This window comes from Mirounga angustirostris, unplaced genomic scaffold, assembly GCF_029215605.1.
Source record: "Mirounga angustirostris isolate CCGP_5_RB_7025 unplaced genomic scaffold, mMirAng1.0.hap1 SCAF_12, whole genome shotgun sequence".
Lineage (NCBI taxonomy): Eukaryota > Metazoa > Chordata > Mammalia > Carnivora > Phocidae > Mirounga > Mirounga angustirostris.
Window position 1 is genome coordinate 74,767,064 of NW_026991720.1, and position 18,174 is coordinate 74,785,237.

Here is an 18,174-nt window from a genome sequence, read left to right on the forward strand (position 1 = left end):
AACTTGCTTGAGCCTGAGAGCTGTCCCACGAAGGGCCAGAGAGGACTCAGGACAAGGAGGGAGGGGACTCACCCTCAGAGTCCCAGCACCTGCCGTTGGCTTCCGACTCACCAGAATCCCATGAGGAAGTGACAGTTTAAGGAAATGGTAATCCCCTGGGTGACTAATGTGGTAAGGAAGAAGGCCCTTGCTAGCCCAATGTTATGGACCATATTTGAAATATCCCACCGCTTTGGTTAAGTCCCAAGCTATGCTGCTGCATCAGTCTTGGTTCTGAATTTGCTTTTGGATAAATGCTGAAGTATCAACAAAACTGTGTCCCTGGAAATACTCAATTAATTCCATTTTAATTACTGATACCTCATAGCAAGGCTCCTTATCTCCTCCACTTCTGCTTTCACGGTTTCTTTCTCAAAGCATGGAGCCTAGTTTTCAGTATGTCCCTGCCCTTAGAAAGTTTCCTTCCCCTTGACAAATTTGACATATCCGTCCCCTTTAATTACAGCCAAAGTCTTCATTACAAGTGAATCTCGGGTTGCCCCATTTCTATTTTATGTTGGGTTCTGTGTTTCATTCATTATATACTTTCAGTGCAGCCTCACCCAATTCTTAAAACTGTTTCTTGGTCTATTCTTCTTAAAGCATCTAGCTGGAGCATGGTCAAGCTGTGAGCCCAAGCTGGACTACTTCAGTTATTTGGAGATTTAAGTTCCTCAAAAAATGCCAACTCAAAGCTTTAATTTTAATTTTGGCGATGTGTGCTTTTAGTCCTGTGTTGCAAGAGATAAAGTACCTATATGTAACCCTTTTCAAGCACTCCGTAGGGATGTGGCTGCAGGAAGCCAGGTGCTTCCTTGAGGACAACTGGCATAGATTTGCACCCCAGCAGTCCTATAGGATTCATCACAGCCTGCACTCCCGCTGAGCCAAAGTGGAAGGGGACTCCCTTTTCAGCATGATGTTCCAGGTGCTGCCTTTGGTCCATGAGGGGCAACGTGAGCTAAAACTTCTGCTATCCCAACTGACTTTGCTTTTCTTAGCTGAGTGTCTTACTGTTTCAGTGTTCACCTGAATTATTCTATGCCTAAAATGTTATAAGAAATGCAGCTATATGTAATCAAATTTTTTTAAATCTCATAATAAACATACAAATCCTTAGTCAATGACTTCTCTTTTTCTCACGTTAAAACAAACAGTACTTTGACGACCTGTAACTAATTTTGTCCTCAGCAGGCTGTGAGCTGAAGACAAGAAAACTAAGGGCCAAGGTGAAGACCAGAGGATGAAATGGGTGTGTGAGAGGCAGACAGCTGGGTGGACCAGTTTTTTAGGCAGTAGACTCATGAAGCTAGGCGGAGTCCGTCCAAGGCCCGATGCTTTAGAGTCTGACATGGGTTGAGCCGCCGCCGGGGCTCTCGGTCAGGATACAGGAAGCGGATCCATCGGGGGCCCGGGAGGAAGTGCCTATGAGGCAAGGCAGGAGACTCGGCCTGCCACCCAGCTGAGGAAATTGTCCAACGGAGTGAGCGGCCAGCCTTTGCTAAAGGGTCTCTTGTTTCTCATCATGCTGATGGGCCCTTCCCGGACAGCGTGGACGAGAAAAAGAAGAAACAACCCCCTAACATAGTACCTGACAGGCTTCCTAAAGACAAACGGTGACAGGGAGAACAACAGGATTGAAGGGAGCCCGGCATCAAAATAACATAAAATCTTTTATTGAAAGTCACTTCATTGGTGTTACAATGACAGTAACATAGAAAACTGTGGTATCTTTTCAGCTTCAGAAGTGAGTTACTAATAAAATGGTGCCAGAAATTTGAACAAGTTACAGCGACCTTTAAAAACAGTAAGATTTTGTTTACCTACAATATAAGAACAACTTGATAACTTGAACAGCCATAAAACACATCATGCCTGCTCAGGAAAGCAGTTACCATATACATTTCAGTTGGTGATTGCCCAAACCCAGTTACCTTTAAAATAGCTTAACCTGAAGTGCAGAGGAGCAGAGAGAATATATTAAAATGAAGCCAATCTTAAGTATATACACAGGATCACCTGGTTACCAAAAGTGAAATCATGCTGCTATTGACATTTGCCCACGAAGTGGCTTCCACTCTGTAAATGGGTATCACCCCTTAGAGATGACGGTTGCGGGCAACACTAACGCAGACCTACCTTGGCTAACCTATAAACTGCTATGTTTAGGTAGAATGCCCAGTTTCTAAAAGAAGTTGTCTTTTGGGGGATGCTAGATTGGAGGGGCACGTGTCTTCCAGCAGGTTAAAAAGGGACATACGTGCTTAGTTACCCTGAATAAACCTTTTGTTAAGCACTTTTGAAGTTAGTGTTAAAAAAAAAAAGTTTTCCATATAAAACAAAGGTGTTGGGTCATTTTTGCCCATTAAAAAGACCAGCTGTAGAATCACAGTCGGATATTGTGCTGGATTAGAAAAGAAAAGTGGGGTTTCTAATCAGGCAGTGATATACATGTATAATTTAGCAAGAATTCTTGGCATTATTACTGAATAAATTATTAATTCATATCAGCACTTTCCATAATGTGTCATCTGGTATAACTTAGCACCGCTGTGTTTAAAGATTTGGGGGCTAGTCACATTATTTTAGAACTTGAACATTAGAACACAAAAATCCACCTCTGAAACTTTAACTGGAGAGGAAACTGTCCTTCATAAACTCTTTGACAACTTTACTGATGATTTTGTAAGTGCCTTAAGACCGCCCGTCTCATTGTATGCCTTTTTCTAAAAAACAAAAACACCCTACATTTTCCCTGGTTTTGATTTCAGAGAGACCCGAAAACACGAAATGATGCCGTGGAGCAAAACTCTGCCAGCCTTGCTTGAAGCACCTCTCAGTACAATACAGGTTTTACGAATGACGCAGCAGGGATGCACCAGGCAAGAATGACTGGCCCATCCTGGACTGGCCCATTGAGTATTTATAGAGCCAACCACTCAGGAAAACTGCAAAGCTCATGGGTCTATTGCAGGCACTCGAGTAGCCCCCCTGTCTCCACCGCACCCCCAGTAACCACCTTCTGCACGCCTGGCTTCTGAGTTCATGCACGTCTCCATTCTGCTCCTATGCCAGGACTAAATGCCCCATGACCTCCCAAGGCTTGCTTCCTATCCCCTCCCCATCCTGAAACACACCTGAGGACCAATCTCTCTCTGAAGTTGCATAATCCACGCCCAGTTGCCAAAGGGAGGAGACTAAAGGTGCCTCTCTCCCCCCTATTCTGCGCCCCTGTGGTTCTCCCCAGTGCCAGTTTAGCTGGGAAAAAAAGGGACTTACCTCCATGACAGTGACAGTTCCTAGTCAGAAGAAAAGGGCTGACAAGCTACTGGTGGGGAACAACGTGGGAAGTGGGAAGGGTCTGGAAGCATCTCTCGAACTCCATAGAGAGGATGCTTACTGTTCGTCAGGCCCTGGATATAAAGGACAAAAATACTAGGCAGGTTCTTGTTTTTGAATGTTTTGTTTTTCTACTTATAAACTGAACCAGATGGCACTCCATTTTGGGGGCTCTGACAAAGCCATGAATAAAATGTGGACAGAAATATTATGCCCTGATTTGTAAAGTCTGCATCCAAAATCAGAGTAGTTTTATCCATTCAGAAAACAACTGAGGGGAAAAGCAAAAAAACTGAACCTCAAATTAAGCTCTATTCCATACAGATGTTTGCTTCTTATATATATTTAAGCTAGCAGAATGAGAAATTCACCTTGACTCCACTGAACAACAATAAAAACGTGGGTGACGGTTTTAGGGGATCACCTAAGAAGTGAAAGGAAAAAGACCATTAGGACCCTGAAACGTAGACGGTACGCCCGCCAATGCAAGTCAGAGCATTTCCTGGAAAACTGATGGGAACTTACTGGTAGGGTGGCATTTCTAATACGCTGCGCATGGGAGCGCCCTTGGCAGTGGCTAGCAGTGGTGTCCTGGTCAGGCTCTGGCTGCGATGGGCTGGCCATTCTTCGTCCCTTCACTCCCATCATGCGGTGACACATCTCTGTGCCCCCTGGCCACTTGGCATCCTCCCAATGAACTACCCTTCCTTCACGTAGAAGTAGAATAAAGTAAAATAGTCTTCTCTTCAGGTAAGGATTTATTATCATGTTGAACAACACAAGGGAATATTTAAAAACACTAAATATATAGGTTAAAACAGAACTACATGACAACAGGAAATGGAAAGATGGATGAAATAAATAAACAAGCTTGATTTCAAAACACTTAAAGTGAGTAAAAATACCGTATTTCCTCTGGCCCACAGGTAATTATAAGAAGTAAAGAACAAAATCTAAAAAAGCAAAAGGTAAAGTAGCCACAAGAGATCTGGAACAATGGGCAGGAATAAATTATGCAAATCTGCAAGGGAATCAATGGAAAAAAAAAAAAGAAATGTAAGGCTGTTATGAAATTCAAATATATATAGTCCCTTTTTGGAAGTGCACAAAAGATCTAATTTTATCAGCAACTTCTTTTAGAAACCCTATCAATCTTATGTTCAGAAAGCTACACTAGACTGACTTTATATATAAAGACAATTTTAAAAGCCTTTTTAAAGCAAGGGGAAAATGAGAGAAACTGTAGTACCACTTCATAAAGCACCTATCTCAAACTAAAAAGTATGTTTGGCAATTTAACCCTACATTTACTTTATTAGTCAATTTTTTTTTTAAGGAACATCACTGGGTTTCTTATAGAGCAACGACACTAAATTGAAAACTCTCGTTATGCTGCAGTTTGAGTTTACTCCTTTCCACAGATTTGCAGGTGACCGGGGGATCACTTTCCAGTTGGGAGACTACAGAGGAGGATGCCACTTCCTGACTAAAGAAAGAGTTGTCTGGACACAGACCAGTCAGTCTGACCCGTTTGTTCCTTCAGGGGCTCCCTCTTCCCCCCATCCCCCTTGTTGGCATTCTTAATATAGAGATTTCAATGTTGCTTTAAATCCGAGTTTGCTCTTCTGCAATGTCTATGGACAATCGGAACATCTCAGGCAGCAGGTTGTTAATCTGAAGTTTTCTCTAAGCACACAACTTTAGAAAGAGAAGAAAAAGGCATACAATGGAACAGAAAGGCCAAATAACTGCTCTCCTCTGCTTAGTAGAATGGTCCTATAGTTGTCTGGGGGCTCTAAGTATTAGTTGCATAATACAAACTGCAATGGTGACCTCAAAGCTCCTCTCCAAAAGAGATAATAAAAAAATAATAATGCTGTGCTTCTGTTTGGTGCCTTAGGTCCATTTTCCCTGCCTCGGTGGATGAAAAGTCACAAATATTTAGATTTAAAACATCTAAATACCAACCATGACTACACATGGAAGTATTTCTCAAAACTACCCATTGAGATTATGAACTTGTCAAAGAATTCTGCAAATGGCTGTAAGAATGTTCAAACATTCTTCGACAGATACCCGGAACATTAAAGCTACTCTAAAACCATAATCTCCCTGCAAATAAAACAAATGCTTTTCATTCAGTTCCATATGAACGTTAATATCAAGGAGGATGACTATAAGCACCCATGTCTCTCAAAAGGGATGTAACAATAATTTTCACTCGGAATAATAATTTTCATGTAAAAATAATTGAGAAAGCAAGGAAAGGGGGGGTGAGGGGATCTGTGGACAAGTAGCTCACCATTTGTGAATTCTTTCAAATGAGGGTTTGTGTAACCATAACTAAGAAGCATATTTACACAAAGTACCTTACATTCAAATCTATAAACTCTTTTATAGTCAAAATAAACCTTATAACATTAGCATTTTATACACTCAATACCAGAAAACATTCAGTGCACATGAAAGTGATCTTGGTCAAAGCCACTTTATTTGCTACATTTTCAAATCTGTCTGCCCTCCTGTCCCTCACTTGAGCTATGTGGCATGGTCACCCGACACTCACCCAAATCTTAATCTGGTGGATCATTTTATTGTAGAATCGATGATCACATCCCCTCCTGCCATGAAAAATGCTCTTTATGCTTTATAGTTTCAAGTGATTAAATTGCTTGTCAAACGTTTTTAAAGACTTTCAGAAGAGAGGTCCATTACAGAAGACATAAATACATAGAGGATCAAACACTGCCTCTAACATGGCCCTTCAGTTTGGGCATCTAAGATGACTACACATGGAGATGAAGTGGATTTTGACCATGGACACGACTGGGAGAGATCCAATTTAGAGGATATTTCTGAAATCTTGTCTGCAGATTCCATTCCTCTCAAGAAAAAGGAGAGAAAATGAGGAAATTCAGAAGTACTCTTCACATCAAAGCGTCAGATTGATTCCCAGCAATTTCTGAGTTCACTAGAGTAGCCTCCCCAGGGAAGTTTTCTTTTAGAATGACAGAGCTGCATTATAACAGCTTATCGAACTTTGGCTTTAAAGAAGGGACTTGAACATAGATTTCTTACTTTTCTAGGAATTAAAAAAAAGTAAGAGTTCAAAACCTCAGATTCCTTTCCCTGCCAACTGCTGGGGTAACTTCACAGTTGCCGCACACTTATGTGTTAGGATTCTTCAAACGCTCAATGGCCCGGAGAGGCTTCCCAGCCCAGCCGGTAGAACCCTCCACCATCTTGCTTCCACATCAGGGCGGAATGACCTGCCAGACTCAGTGATGATAAAGCTCCTTAAGAAACAGTGTAAAAGTTGGTTGTATTAAAACAAGTCATTCATTTTACAGGTAAGGGTGGCTAAAAAGTTTTGTCAAAGAACAAAAATTTAGGCCACAAAGGGCTGGAGTATTGGCAAGTTGGAAGCTACCAGGGTATCAGTGGCCCATGGCCTCGTGTCTTTGGTGCACTTGCTTCATCTCAGCAGGATATGCTGCCGAGGGGCTCACAGGCCTCCAGGGTGAAACCAGCAGGTCTCTGGCACTGCAAGCTAACAGCTGCTGCGGCAGGTACTGTCGCCCCCGGAAGGAGAACGGGGGCAGGCTGCAGGAGTCCCAGGGAGTGGCCATCAGCATCGGAGTGCCTGGAGGCGGGCAGGAGAGGAGCCTCACCCCTCAACCCCTGCCCTAGCCAGCTGTGCAGGCTGGGCATTTTGTTCTCTGGTTCAACTAATTACTCAATAACACTGCCTCCAGACTGTGCACAGTTTAAAGGGATATCACATGGTTTGGACGCATACCAATGATGGAGAGACGCTTTTACGCATTGACCACTATATTTACAACCTCACCTGCTTATCATCTTTAGAGACCATCTGATGGATGATGATGATGTGGCTGTGACTATTTTTAGGCATTTGGCAAAATATACTTGTGTGTAACAGCTGCTTTCTTTTATTTTAAAAATGTTTACATATGTACAATTCTCCTTGTATGCTGATATAAATATGAAAAGTAAAAAAAAAAATAATAATAAAGACACATGTTCAGAATTAGCATATGGGATATTGGCCTCTCAAAGCTTTAAAGTCCTGCAGACAAATCCTAGATGCCTTAGCCCTGCATGCTAGTTTCTATGAGGGGATGTTGTTTCCTTAAATGTGGAAATTGCAATAAACAGAAGTTTCATGCACATAGCATTACTGTCTACAATTAGGATGTGCTTCAGAATGTCAGTTCTGAATCCACTATTGTCCCTTAGGAAACTTGCTACATTTGGGTCATGTGAGTTAACTTTAGTGATATTTCTACATATATCTGTCATGCGGATTATCCAGGAGCATACCAGTATGTTTATTGTTCCCCTGTTATAGTGTAACATTTCAGTAGTTCTTTCCAGGGTTCACTTAGATCCTAAGCCAATGACAAAAAGAAAATGGTACCCAGATGTGAGACTCGGCTTCCTCTCCTCTGGGGCATCTCAGAGGGTCTTTGTATTGTCTGAAGAGCAGATAGATTTGCGGTGATTCCGTGAGGCTGGGTGTCTATAAAAGTTGAAGTAAACAGTTTTGATGTATCACATGTAAACAGTGGATCTTAAATGGAGGTCTCCCATAGCTGCACAACAGAGAAAAGCAAAATTGCACACTGTGAAAGCAGGAAACAGGCATATTCTGAGCTATGAAGATGAAAAAGAGTTCGGTGATTCCATCCATACTTACGTGGTTGTGGAAGCGCACTCTTGTCAAGTCGAATAAATGGATACAATAAACACTCTCAGTTTTAGCTTTCTCTTTCCTCTAAACCTGTGTCTCAACCTTTTTAGCAACTGCCACCTTTTAATATAAAACCCCTCACATCTTCATTTAATGTTACTCAAGAATTTGAATAAATTAAATATTACGTCACCAATGAAATAATTTAAAATATTATTTTTTAAAACCACGCACGCTCGTCTCTTCCCCAGGATCCTGATAAAGCTCACTAGTGCAGTGGTTCTCAACCCAGCAGCACATTTCAATGATCTGGGGAGGTTTTTAAAAATCCTACAGCCCAGACAGCACACCAGACCAGCTAAATCAAAATCTCTCTGGGTGGGACTCTGGCATTAGCATAGTTTAAAAGCCCTTCAAACAATTCCCATGTGCAGCCAACACTGAGAAGTACTGACCTTGGGGAAGTGTGTTTCTGTCAATTCCTCCACCAACCACTTAGAAATCTCTGCTGTGTGCCTACGGCCAGGCCATCCGCTCTCCAAATCCATCACTACCTCCTAGAAGACTGTCCTCTCTCAGGAGACCCATCAGAGTAGAATGATGCACCCAAGGCAGGATGTCCATTCTTTAATTCCCTCACCTCTTGCCTCTGCCACCAGGTCTGTAGCCTGGTCCTGTTCATATCTAATTTCTACAATGTTCAGTAATTGCTTTAAGGTACGGTAAACAACCTTGGCATGATGAAATATGAATGCAAATCTGTTCACCGGAGGACAGCCAATTAAAAAAAAAGGGGGTGGGGGAGATCAAGCTGATAAAATTTTGTTTCCAGGCAATATGATTTGGGTATACTTTTATAAACATGAACAAAGAAAGTCTAAGACTGGTGTGACTTAAATTACATCCAAATTCCATTTTTACTGAAAATCTGGGGCATGTCATTGTATATCTGAGTTTCTGGGAAAGAAAAAGCAAAAACAGCTCAGGGACTATGTGCATGTTTCCATATAGGCTCCCTTAATAGGTTCTCTTGAATCTGCATGGAAATCTTGTTCTGCATACCCATGATGGCTCCAGCCTCCACAAGGACTGTGGTAAAGCCGCCTGTGTTCTCACCCTTTGGAGACCAAACCTCTCAAAGGTAAGGATGTTTGTGTGTGAATGACCCCTGTTGGTGGAGACTAGTGAAAACAAATGGTTAAATGGGGCGTCTGCAGGGTGCCTGAGGGAAAGAGGATCTGGACTGATGCTCAGATGATGGTATGGAGTAGTGAAGGGTTCAGACTTCAGCTTCAGTGAGGCCAGCGTTCTTACAAATGATTATAAAAAGTAGTGACAGCTTGCGGAAAGGGGAACAAAAGGATAGCACTGGGGGAACCAGAAGATTACCATTATCCCAGGTTGGAAAAAGGAGCAAAGAATTGCCAAGCCATCACTTTTAGGAACAGACATGACTGGCCATTTCTAGGTGGAGGGGATGCTCATAAAAAGATCTCCTTGTTTGATTCTCCACAGCCCACAAAGACAGCCCAGAGACAAGGGCTGCCTACTCTGCAGGATTCTGCTACCTGCTCCTGTGGATATTCATGGTGGATGGAACCATCTGACCTTTCACACCACTGTCCCAGGGAAGAGGCCAAGGGCCAGCCACTACTTCTGGGAGCTTCCATTTTCATGGGCTTTCACGTGGGAACATTAATAACCTGCAGCCTGGCATGACATCGGCTGAGAGAATATCCCCAACTAGATAGAGCGATACAGCAATGTAGACAATTTATCAGAGGTAAAAACTGGGCTGTTATACTTTGACCATTCCCTGAGGAATGCCATCAGCCTTGGATTTCATTACAACATACTCACATCATGGACAACTGGATGCCAATTAACAATTCTGTTTTTTTAAAACCAGAAAGCTGAGTGCTGGGAATCTGAATTTTCTTCTTACTTTCCATCTTTTACCATTACCCGTGTTAACACAGGAAGACAATTCTTCATGTAATTAACAAAACACCACTGACTGGTTTTCAAGTCTTTTTGATTATAGTAATCTAGTCTGCTTTTTAACAAGTTGTGTTTTCTTACTGACTATGAGTTGATCGAGGTAAAATTTGAATGATCTATGATTACCTTGAACCCCATTATTTAAGTTCAGGATCAAAGAGTCTCTGAAATATCTTTCAAAACCAAAAATCCTAGGAACCCAAGACCCACTAGCAGATAAATCTGCCCAGGCTTTTAAAGCTTTTTTATTTTATTGCAAAATTATTTCTGAGAAGAACCACATTACACTGTAACTGACCACAACAGAGTCTGAATATCAATAAAAGTAATTATTCTTTAGTTATATCTTTCACTTAAGCCTCTGAGGGCTGGTCTGCCTCTCTAAACTCAACTGTATCTCCATTTCACATAATGGATGTGTTCCGGGAACACTGTGAGGCTGAGTAGATCCATAATTAAAGTATAAAAGAGGACTCAGTATTTCAAGAAACTTCTGGCACACCTGAAACTAATATAACACTGTGTGTAACATATGCTAAATTATATTACTTTATTATACTAATATAATTCCTCAATAAGAAAATAAAATAAAAAGGAATTTTATGCGAAGACCCAATGACAAACTAAAAAAAGTAAGTAAATAAAATAAACAAAATTTCTGATGAACCATATTTTTAAATAAATAACAAACTTCATGGGGCACCTGGGTGGCTCAGTCGGTTAAGCGACTGCCTTTGGCTCGGGTCATGATCCTGGAGTCCTGGGATGGAGTCCCACATCAGGCTCCCTGCTCAGCGGAGAGTCTGCTTCTCCCTCTGACCCTCCCCCTTCTCATACTCTCTCGCTCCCTCATTCTCTCTATCAAATAAATAAATAAAAAATCTTTAAAAAAAATAAACTTTTACGTGTTTATAAATCTGGCTTTCTAAAATATAAAAGGTTGCTAAATTTTACCATACACTTTGCCATATTTTTTTTAATATTATAGATTTTCATATGTATCCAAATTCATTGTATCCAAATTCCATCCCGTCTCCAAGACACTGGTCTAACTTTCTATCAGACGTTCTGATTTCTAAAGTCCTATTGGGTGTTATTTGCCAGTAAGAGGAAGTAAATCAGACATGGAAATGAGGTTCGTTTATTTAATTTCTGGCATTTCCAGGTATATTAAAAAACTGATAAAGCAAAATACATTCTCTGCTTTATTTCAGACTGTAATATATTAGCTACAACGTATAATAAAAGTTACATAGCAATGAATGATTAAAACATACCAAATATCTCTAGCATTTCTCAATGCAGTAATTAAGCTCATTTGCAAAAATAAATCTGAGCCCCCAGATCTTCCATTTTTCAATGGAATCTTGCAAATCTTCCTTTTTTTTTTTCATTTTTTTTAATAAACAGAACAGGAAAGATGGCTCTTTTAAACTATGAACTCATAAATGAACGATAATGATCAAGGCTGTTAGCATATAGCAGTTTCCACATACCCTGGCACTTTGTCGGTTCACTTTCTTCTCTTCGTCAGGAAGTGGAGGCATTGGGTATGGGTATTTTCTGCTGGAGGCAATAGACCCAGTTGATGAAGAGGGAGACTTGGCAGGAGACAGAGTCCTGAGACGTTGAGAACACATGACATAAATATGTGATTGCCTAACATCTTTTTCAAATGTCTGAAAAGTGGGTTCAGAACAAACCCTCTGATTCCTATTTTCACAGGCCACTAGTGCAAAGGTTTAGCTATGGGGAGATTCTCTGCCCTTCACAACACTGGAATGCTGGAATTTTACCTTCCTAATGTCATAACTGCAATGGACTGTTCACATGTTAGCACACAGAATCAGACTCTTCAACTAGAAAGCCAATAATGACGTTTCCTACACAAATAGGTAAAAAGCTAAAATGGAGAAGGGATAAAATGATTCTAAGAGCTCATAATGGTAAATTAAGTGTACAACATATTAATATTCTGCCTTATTTTTATCACTTAATGTAAAAAATGTTTTAGTACAGTAATTCCAGTTATATTTTTAAGATCTGAAAATATAATACAACTGATACATTTATTAGTTGCTAAGTCACACACCAGTTCACACAAAACTCATGCATTCAGAGGCCAGTGTGTTAGTTGTGAAAGAACAAAGGCAAATACGGGGGTTTTAATAATAAATTAGTAAACATGCAAGCAGTAAGGAGTGCAGAGTTCCAGCCAAACAAAGAGTCTGATGAGAACACACAAAAATGGTCTGATTAGTCCCTACAACCAGCATTTCTGTACAGGGGAGGATTCTGTGCCATCAAAGTAGATCTTAATAATGCATGGAGGGTACACTCGTCCTGTCAATAAAGTGGCTACACCTTATTGACTGGAATGTTACTGAAACTAAAACAAAACACAACAGAAACCCTCCCTATTTAGATAACATCTCCGTCGTGAAGATATCCCGTATGAAAGAGATGTGCAAGCTACGCTGTATTATGCTGTTCTTGTTTGATTCTGCACATGTAGCGGCAATATTTGTGACTAGGCTGAGCTCACAGGAAGAGCCCACATCTCTTCCCTTGTCCTTGAAGTGGAAAAAGGGGAAAAAAAAAAAAAAAAAAAACAGCCGGGAGTTTTTCACTCGCATCGTATCAATGGGAAATAGAGGTGCTAGTTTGGGCAGTACCGACCCATTCACAAATGTTACCACTACACATCCATGACTGCTCCGTTCTGCTGCAAGGTGGCTCTGAGCCACATCGCGGAAGGGGTTACTTCCGAAACGGGTCCTTGCTGCCGGTGGAGGGGGCGGGGGGATGCAGCTCATCCGCTGGGAGTTTAGGCGGGGGAGGGGGTGCGCTGGGCAGGGGCAGAGCCACCGCACTGCATGCAACAGCAGCAAGAGGTCTCTTTTTCCCCCCTTATTCTAAATTTTGGCTCCCAACCATATGTTATGCTTTGCTCTAGTTCTGTAGTTTTCCAATCAGTTCCCATCTATGGACACCAAATGTAAGTTAAGGTTTGAAAATATTTTTTCCTACCAGCCCTGAGATCCAAGTGAACGTTCTTACTCACTTTTAAAAAATCAATAGTGGCTTACTTGGCTTTTAATCTGTAACTCCTAACATTTCCTCTGTTTTTGGAAAACGTCTAGGACCACTTCTTAGCGTGGACTGTTAGCATATTACAGATACTTGACTTCTCTTGTGACAATGCTCTCCACCACAGAGCCGATGGGTAAAACTAAGAATATAAGTACTTCAGGTCCTCCGAAGGGCTATTAAAGCAGTGTACTACTGAAGATTTTTCTAATTCAGAAATTAAGGATGTTTTTAATTTTAAGAAAACATTTCCAATATGACTGTGACCTTTAGGAAACAAATTCAGTATGTGTAGAACGAGGATAAACTTTTGTACTTAAATACATCTTTCTAAAACAAGGGATAGTAACCTGGCTTCAGATTTTTAGCCTCATCACTACTGGTTAAGATGTCCAAGTTCAGGAAAGCTCGTCAGGTACACCAACAAAGAACTAAATCTTATTTACTTTAGGGGATCTGCAAAATGGGTCTTCTTAATTTGCTACAGTGTGTATGTGTCCCTAGCAAGGCCGTAGTCAGCTGGCTTATAGCTTCCCAGACACGCCAGCCATTCACTTGGCCAGGAGTCCAAATGACCAGCTTTGCACACATACCAGGCCATTCCAATGAGAGGTGCTGAGTTTGTCTTTCCTCCAAATATTTTTTGCATGGCCAAATCCAATACTGAGTGAAAACAAAAGCAGGAGATGTTCTCCAGACCTCCCCAAGAAATCTGCACCTGTCTACCTCTCACATGAAGACACCAGTTAGCTGACACTGTGGACTGAGCCTGAGGGGAAGAGAAGGCAAGCAGCGTGATTTTAGTAGGGGCGAGAGGCATCGTGTCCTGGAGGTTGGGCAGTGTGTGACAGTGTAACAGGGATTATCTGGAGGGGATGTTCAGCCTCAGAATGAGAGAGCAGAGAACAAGATAGAGTAAATCAGTTGAGGGAAATACAAACAAACTAAGATTTGGTCACAGATGTCTAAGAGTCATTTCTTGAAAACTGCCTCCAGGCCCTTTTCTGGCCCTGGCTACTTGCCTGCTAGCTCCAATCTGGCTTTCACTGAAAACCAGGCAAAGGCCCAGCTCATTCACTCACAGAGTCATCTTTGAACCAGTGTTAACCATTGTCATTACAGCACCTTTAAAAACCGTAATAAGCCTAGTGGGTGCCATTTAAGGTTACACAATGAAGGTGTGCCCGTGTGCCGGTGGATTGTGGTCTGTCCTTGCTGGGCCGGCCTTTTGCAGACATGCCTGGAAGCCAAGCTCAGCTCCCTTCTGCCCCCCAGACATGGCTGAAACCAGGCCCGTCACACGTGAGAGGCACAGGTCCCCCTTCCTCCCTTGTTTGGGTTCAGGTGCAGATTTTATAGGAGCCTAATCCAGAAGGATTTATAAAGTGTCCTAGAATAGGATTTAAGGAGTCCATATCCACCCCGCTATTCTTAAGTATTACAGCGAAGTGGAAAGGGAATAGATTTTGGAGTCAGAGCCAATCTGTTAATTCTGGTTCTGACACTTACTAGCTGTGCTACCCTGAGTTACTCTGTGTGCCTCAGTTTCCTCCATCCGTAGAAAGGGAGTAAGAATGCCTACATCTCATGAGGTGGTGAGAAATAAAGGTACGTGGTAGGCACTCAATACAGGATAATTATTATTAGTTTCTTCTCAGAGTTACTGCATTTTCCATAAGATCATGGAAGTGGGACTCAACAACTTGATGAAGAGAGTAATCAAATGCATAATACTCAAGTGGAAGTTGAGTATTGAGCTTGTAAAAGCACTGTCACCAACTGCCCCCAAGATCTAGGTGTGGGGAGATATGCTCTTGCCCAGCTTGATGCGAATATATGCTGGCAATCCTTTGAGCAACCACTGTGTGATACAGAACTAGGCGAGGGAGCACAGCTGAGGCATTATGATCACTCAAAACCTTTCAGCATTTGCTTTGCTCTTCGCAGTGATGTGGATATAATATTTTAAATGCTGGGCTGTACTTTGGACCAGTTTACTGCAGTCACTACGTCCCCATTGCATTCTGATAAGGAGGCCACAAACCCCACACAATATGGACGATTAATAAAATGGCCTTTACCCTCATCGGTGGTTTTGGCAGGGGAGGTAATCCTGAACAACCTGGTGGCTGATGAAGCAGATCTGAGCTTAAGCAGAGGGTTGGCAAAGCATAAGCCAAGGTGCAGATACACTTCGGGCCTCCCTATGTAAGGACTGGCTTGGATGAAGGGTGGATGAAATTCTGTTGTGTGAGAATCACTGTTAAAAGCTCTGGGGTATCTTAATGATTCACGAGTTTCAGAGAAATTGTGTGTTGGTTTTCAACTCTTACCAGCATAACCCTGATTAATCCTAAAATGACAGTTCCATTATAAACCTCCAGCGAATTCTATCTAGCCTTTAAATACAAATATGGATTTTAACAATTAATTCTTTTTTTTTTTTAAGATTATTTATTTATTTATTTGAGAGAGAGAGAATGAGAGAGAGAACATGAGAGGGGGGAGGGTCAGAGGGAGAAGCAGACTCCCTGCCGAGCAGGGAGCCCGATGCGGGACTCGATCCAGGGACTCCAGGATCATGACCTGAGCCGAAGGCAGTCGCTTAACCAACTGAGCCACCCAGGCGCCCAACAATTAATTCTGAAGTTGACTATCCACTGTGGGAACTGACATCTCATATTAAAAGAGGAGATAAAGGAACCCTCTAAAACTGCCCTTGCAGCTTTGCACGTGCAACCAGGGGGGCTAAAGCATTTCCCCATCCAAATTGCGTTTAGTCATGCAGCTTCTGGGCAGACCTGGGCGCTGAATTTAAGAAATGTGAACTCTTCTCTGGGAGCCACATAAACTACTCAGCTGACCCAGGGGACGTGAAACAACTCTTCCGGGGTACCATTTCACAAATTATTGGTGCAAAAAAATGCTAAGTCCATTGAGGTATAAAAGCCCTAGCCCCTATGGGGCCAAAGTCATTCTGTTTTGGTGCCATGGCTGATACAAATTACAATCTGCCCACAAGCCTGAGGAAGATAGACAGGAGAAATAGGACTGCAGGTGAGCCAAGATTCCAAATAACATTCAAAATAATCTTACCTGTCTTCCTGACGTTGGCCATCTTGAGAGCTACAGGTGAGGGTGGGATGTTTGAATGTGAGTGTATGTGTATGAGGTTCAGTGTGGGGAAGTGACAGAAGCAGGGGAACAGGGCAGGAGGGAAAGATGGGGTATAAAAGCAGGATATATTGTTGTGAGCAGGCAGGGTTATGCTTTCCTTGGGATATATGCAAATGTATGGATCAAATTAAAATGCAAATAGGTCTAATCATTTTCTCAAACTATACATGTCTAAACTAAATGGTACACTGGAAGAGAAAGTCCACCTTAGATGGGTGCTGAGAGTCAAGTACATATACGTATTTTGATATCTGTTAAATGCTGACCCAAGTCATGGCAAAAAGTAATCTGAAAGCTTATTCTGTTCAGAAGAGGTAGCAACTGAGTCCATATTTCTTCTTTACATTAGTTGTCCACAAAGTAGTCATATATAAACTGGACATTTACCTCTAGGAAATCACTTTGTTATTACAGAGAGTAAAAAAATGCCATAAGAGCTCTTGGGAATTCTCTCTGACCTCTGAAGTTAGACTGAGCTACAGTGGATTGAGTAAATTCTAGAGTTTCTAAAATATAGGGATACTCAGTCTGCTCTTTTGTGAATCGAGAACATGTTTTCTCTCTGCTTCCTGCTCTGTGTGAAATGTGAGACAACAACCATCTTCCTAGCATAAAAAGTTCCTCGGATGTTTTGTTGAGAATCTGTAAACACTTCTCAGCATAGCCCTTGTCTGGTGGCGAGTGCTTGTACTGAATAAATAAAACCTAAATTCATTTGATTCCACTCTTTGTGGTCAAGATTCTTTCAGTAATTTTAAGTTCCATTAAATCACTGTTTTTACTTGAAGTGAAATTCTGCTACATTTCATTTGGTTTCTTTTCATGTTTTCCCTTAAGTTTTTTCATATGCACTATGCACTCTTAAGGCAGGAAGTAAATGCACTATAAAACTGCTAAATTCTAGAAATTAAACTGTTCAGGTTAATAGTGCTTCTTTATTAGTGGAAAGTATGTTTCATGCCCATAGAACACTACATAGCATAAAATGAAGAGAAAGCTACTAAAAAGCTCAAGATGGTGATGGGGGCATGCACTAAATGGTAACCCTTTCAAATGGCTTCATTTGAAACATTCAGAAAAGAACTAGACTTGCTCATGAAGCCAGAAACAGAGATTAAAAGGCAGCAAATAAACAAGGACCCTTTCCACTTATGGGAACTTGTATTGGGAGATACAAGCTAGAGAGCCAGTCACACTACAGTATTTGTATGTGCTGGGAGAGTTTGAAAAGGATATAAAATTAATGTATAAAATACCTAAAGTATGGTCCTTCAGTGTTTTTATTCACATCTTCTACCCACTTAGCTACATTATAGTCTCTTTTGAACCATGGGTTTAAATACCTGCAGAAAGCAATGGAAGGAACAAAGAAAGCAGAACAAGATAGAAAATCTGAAAATACACAGCACAAGCTTAGCAAGGATGTTCTTCACCCTCCAAATGCAAGTGACTATGGCAAATAAACCAGGATGGATGCTGGGGGTTATGAGGCAGTCTGTACGATGACATGAGAATAAACTCAGCTACAACGAGGCTCGAGGCATTCTAGAATGTATTCAACATTTCAGGGAAAGCCTTGGCGGGGGTTTCCCCAAGGGAATCAGAAGCTGTCTTCCAATCATAGCACCGTCAGAGGTCCCATTCACCCACCTCCAAAGTGGCTTTTTCCAGGCCACCTCTCATTTGGCTCCTTGGTTTTCAAATGATAACGATGCTTTTTGAGAATATTCAGATGGCTGCAATTCCAACCTGGTGTTTGGGTATATAACACCCCAAGAACAATTAAAAGGAGCAACGTTCTCTTTCCAATATGA

At 41.5% G+C, this 18,174-nt stretch overlaps 1 protein-coding gene across 16 annotated transcripts in view; it reads right to left on the reverse strand.

The window, feature by feature from the left end:
* Window positions 1–6,498: 6,498 nt before the first annotated feature.
* The window catches only part of ADAM22 (ADAM metallopeptidase domain 22), a 227,712-nt gene continuing 216,036 nt past the window's right edge, over window positions 6,499–18,174 (reverse strand). For 11 of the 16 annotated variants that reach the window (XM_064575313.1, XM_064575312.1, XM_064575306.1 and 8 more), the window contains 2 exons: window positions 11,590–11,713; window positions 6,499–7,994 (listed from right to left, as the gene is read on the reverse strand). In XM_064575313.1, coding sequence (XP_064431383.1) covers window positions 7,974–7,994; window positions 11,590–11,713 — 145 coding nt within the window. In that variant the 3' untranslated portion in view covers window positions 6,499–7,973. Of the gene's footprint in view, window positions 7,995–11,589; window positions 11,714–17,616; window positions 17,704–18,010; window positions 18,110–18,174 lie in introns of those variants that run through there. The other 5 variants (XM_064575318.1, XM_064575308.1, XM_064575317.1 and 2 more) reach the window with 2 other exon arrangements.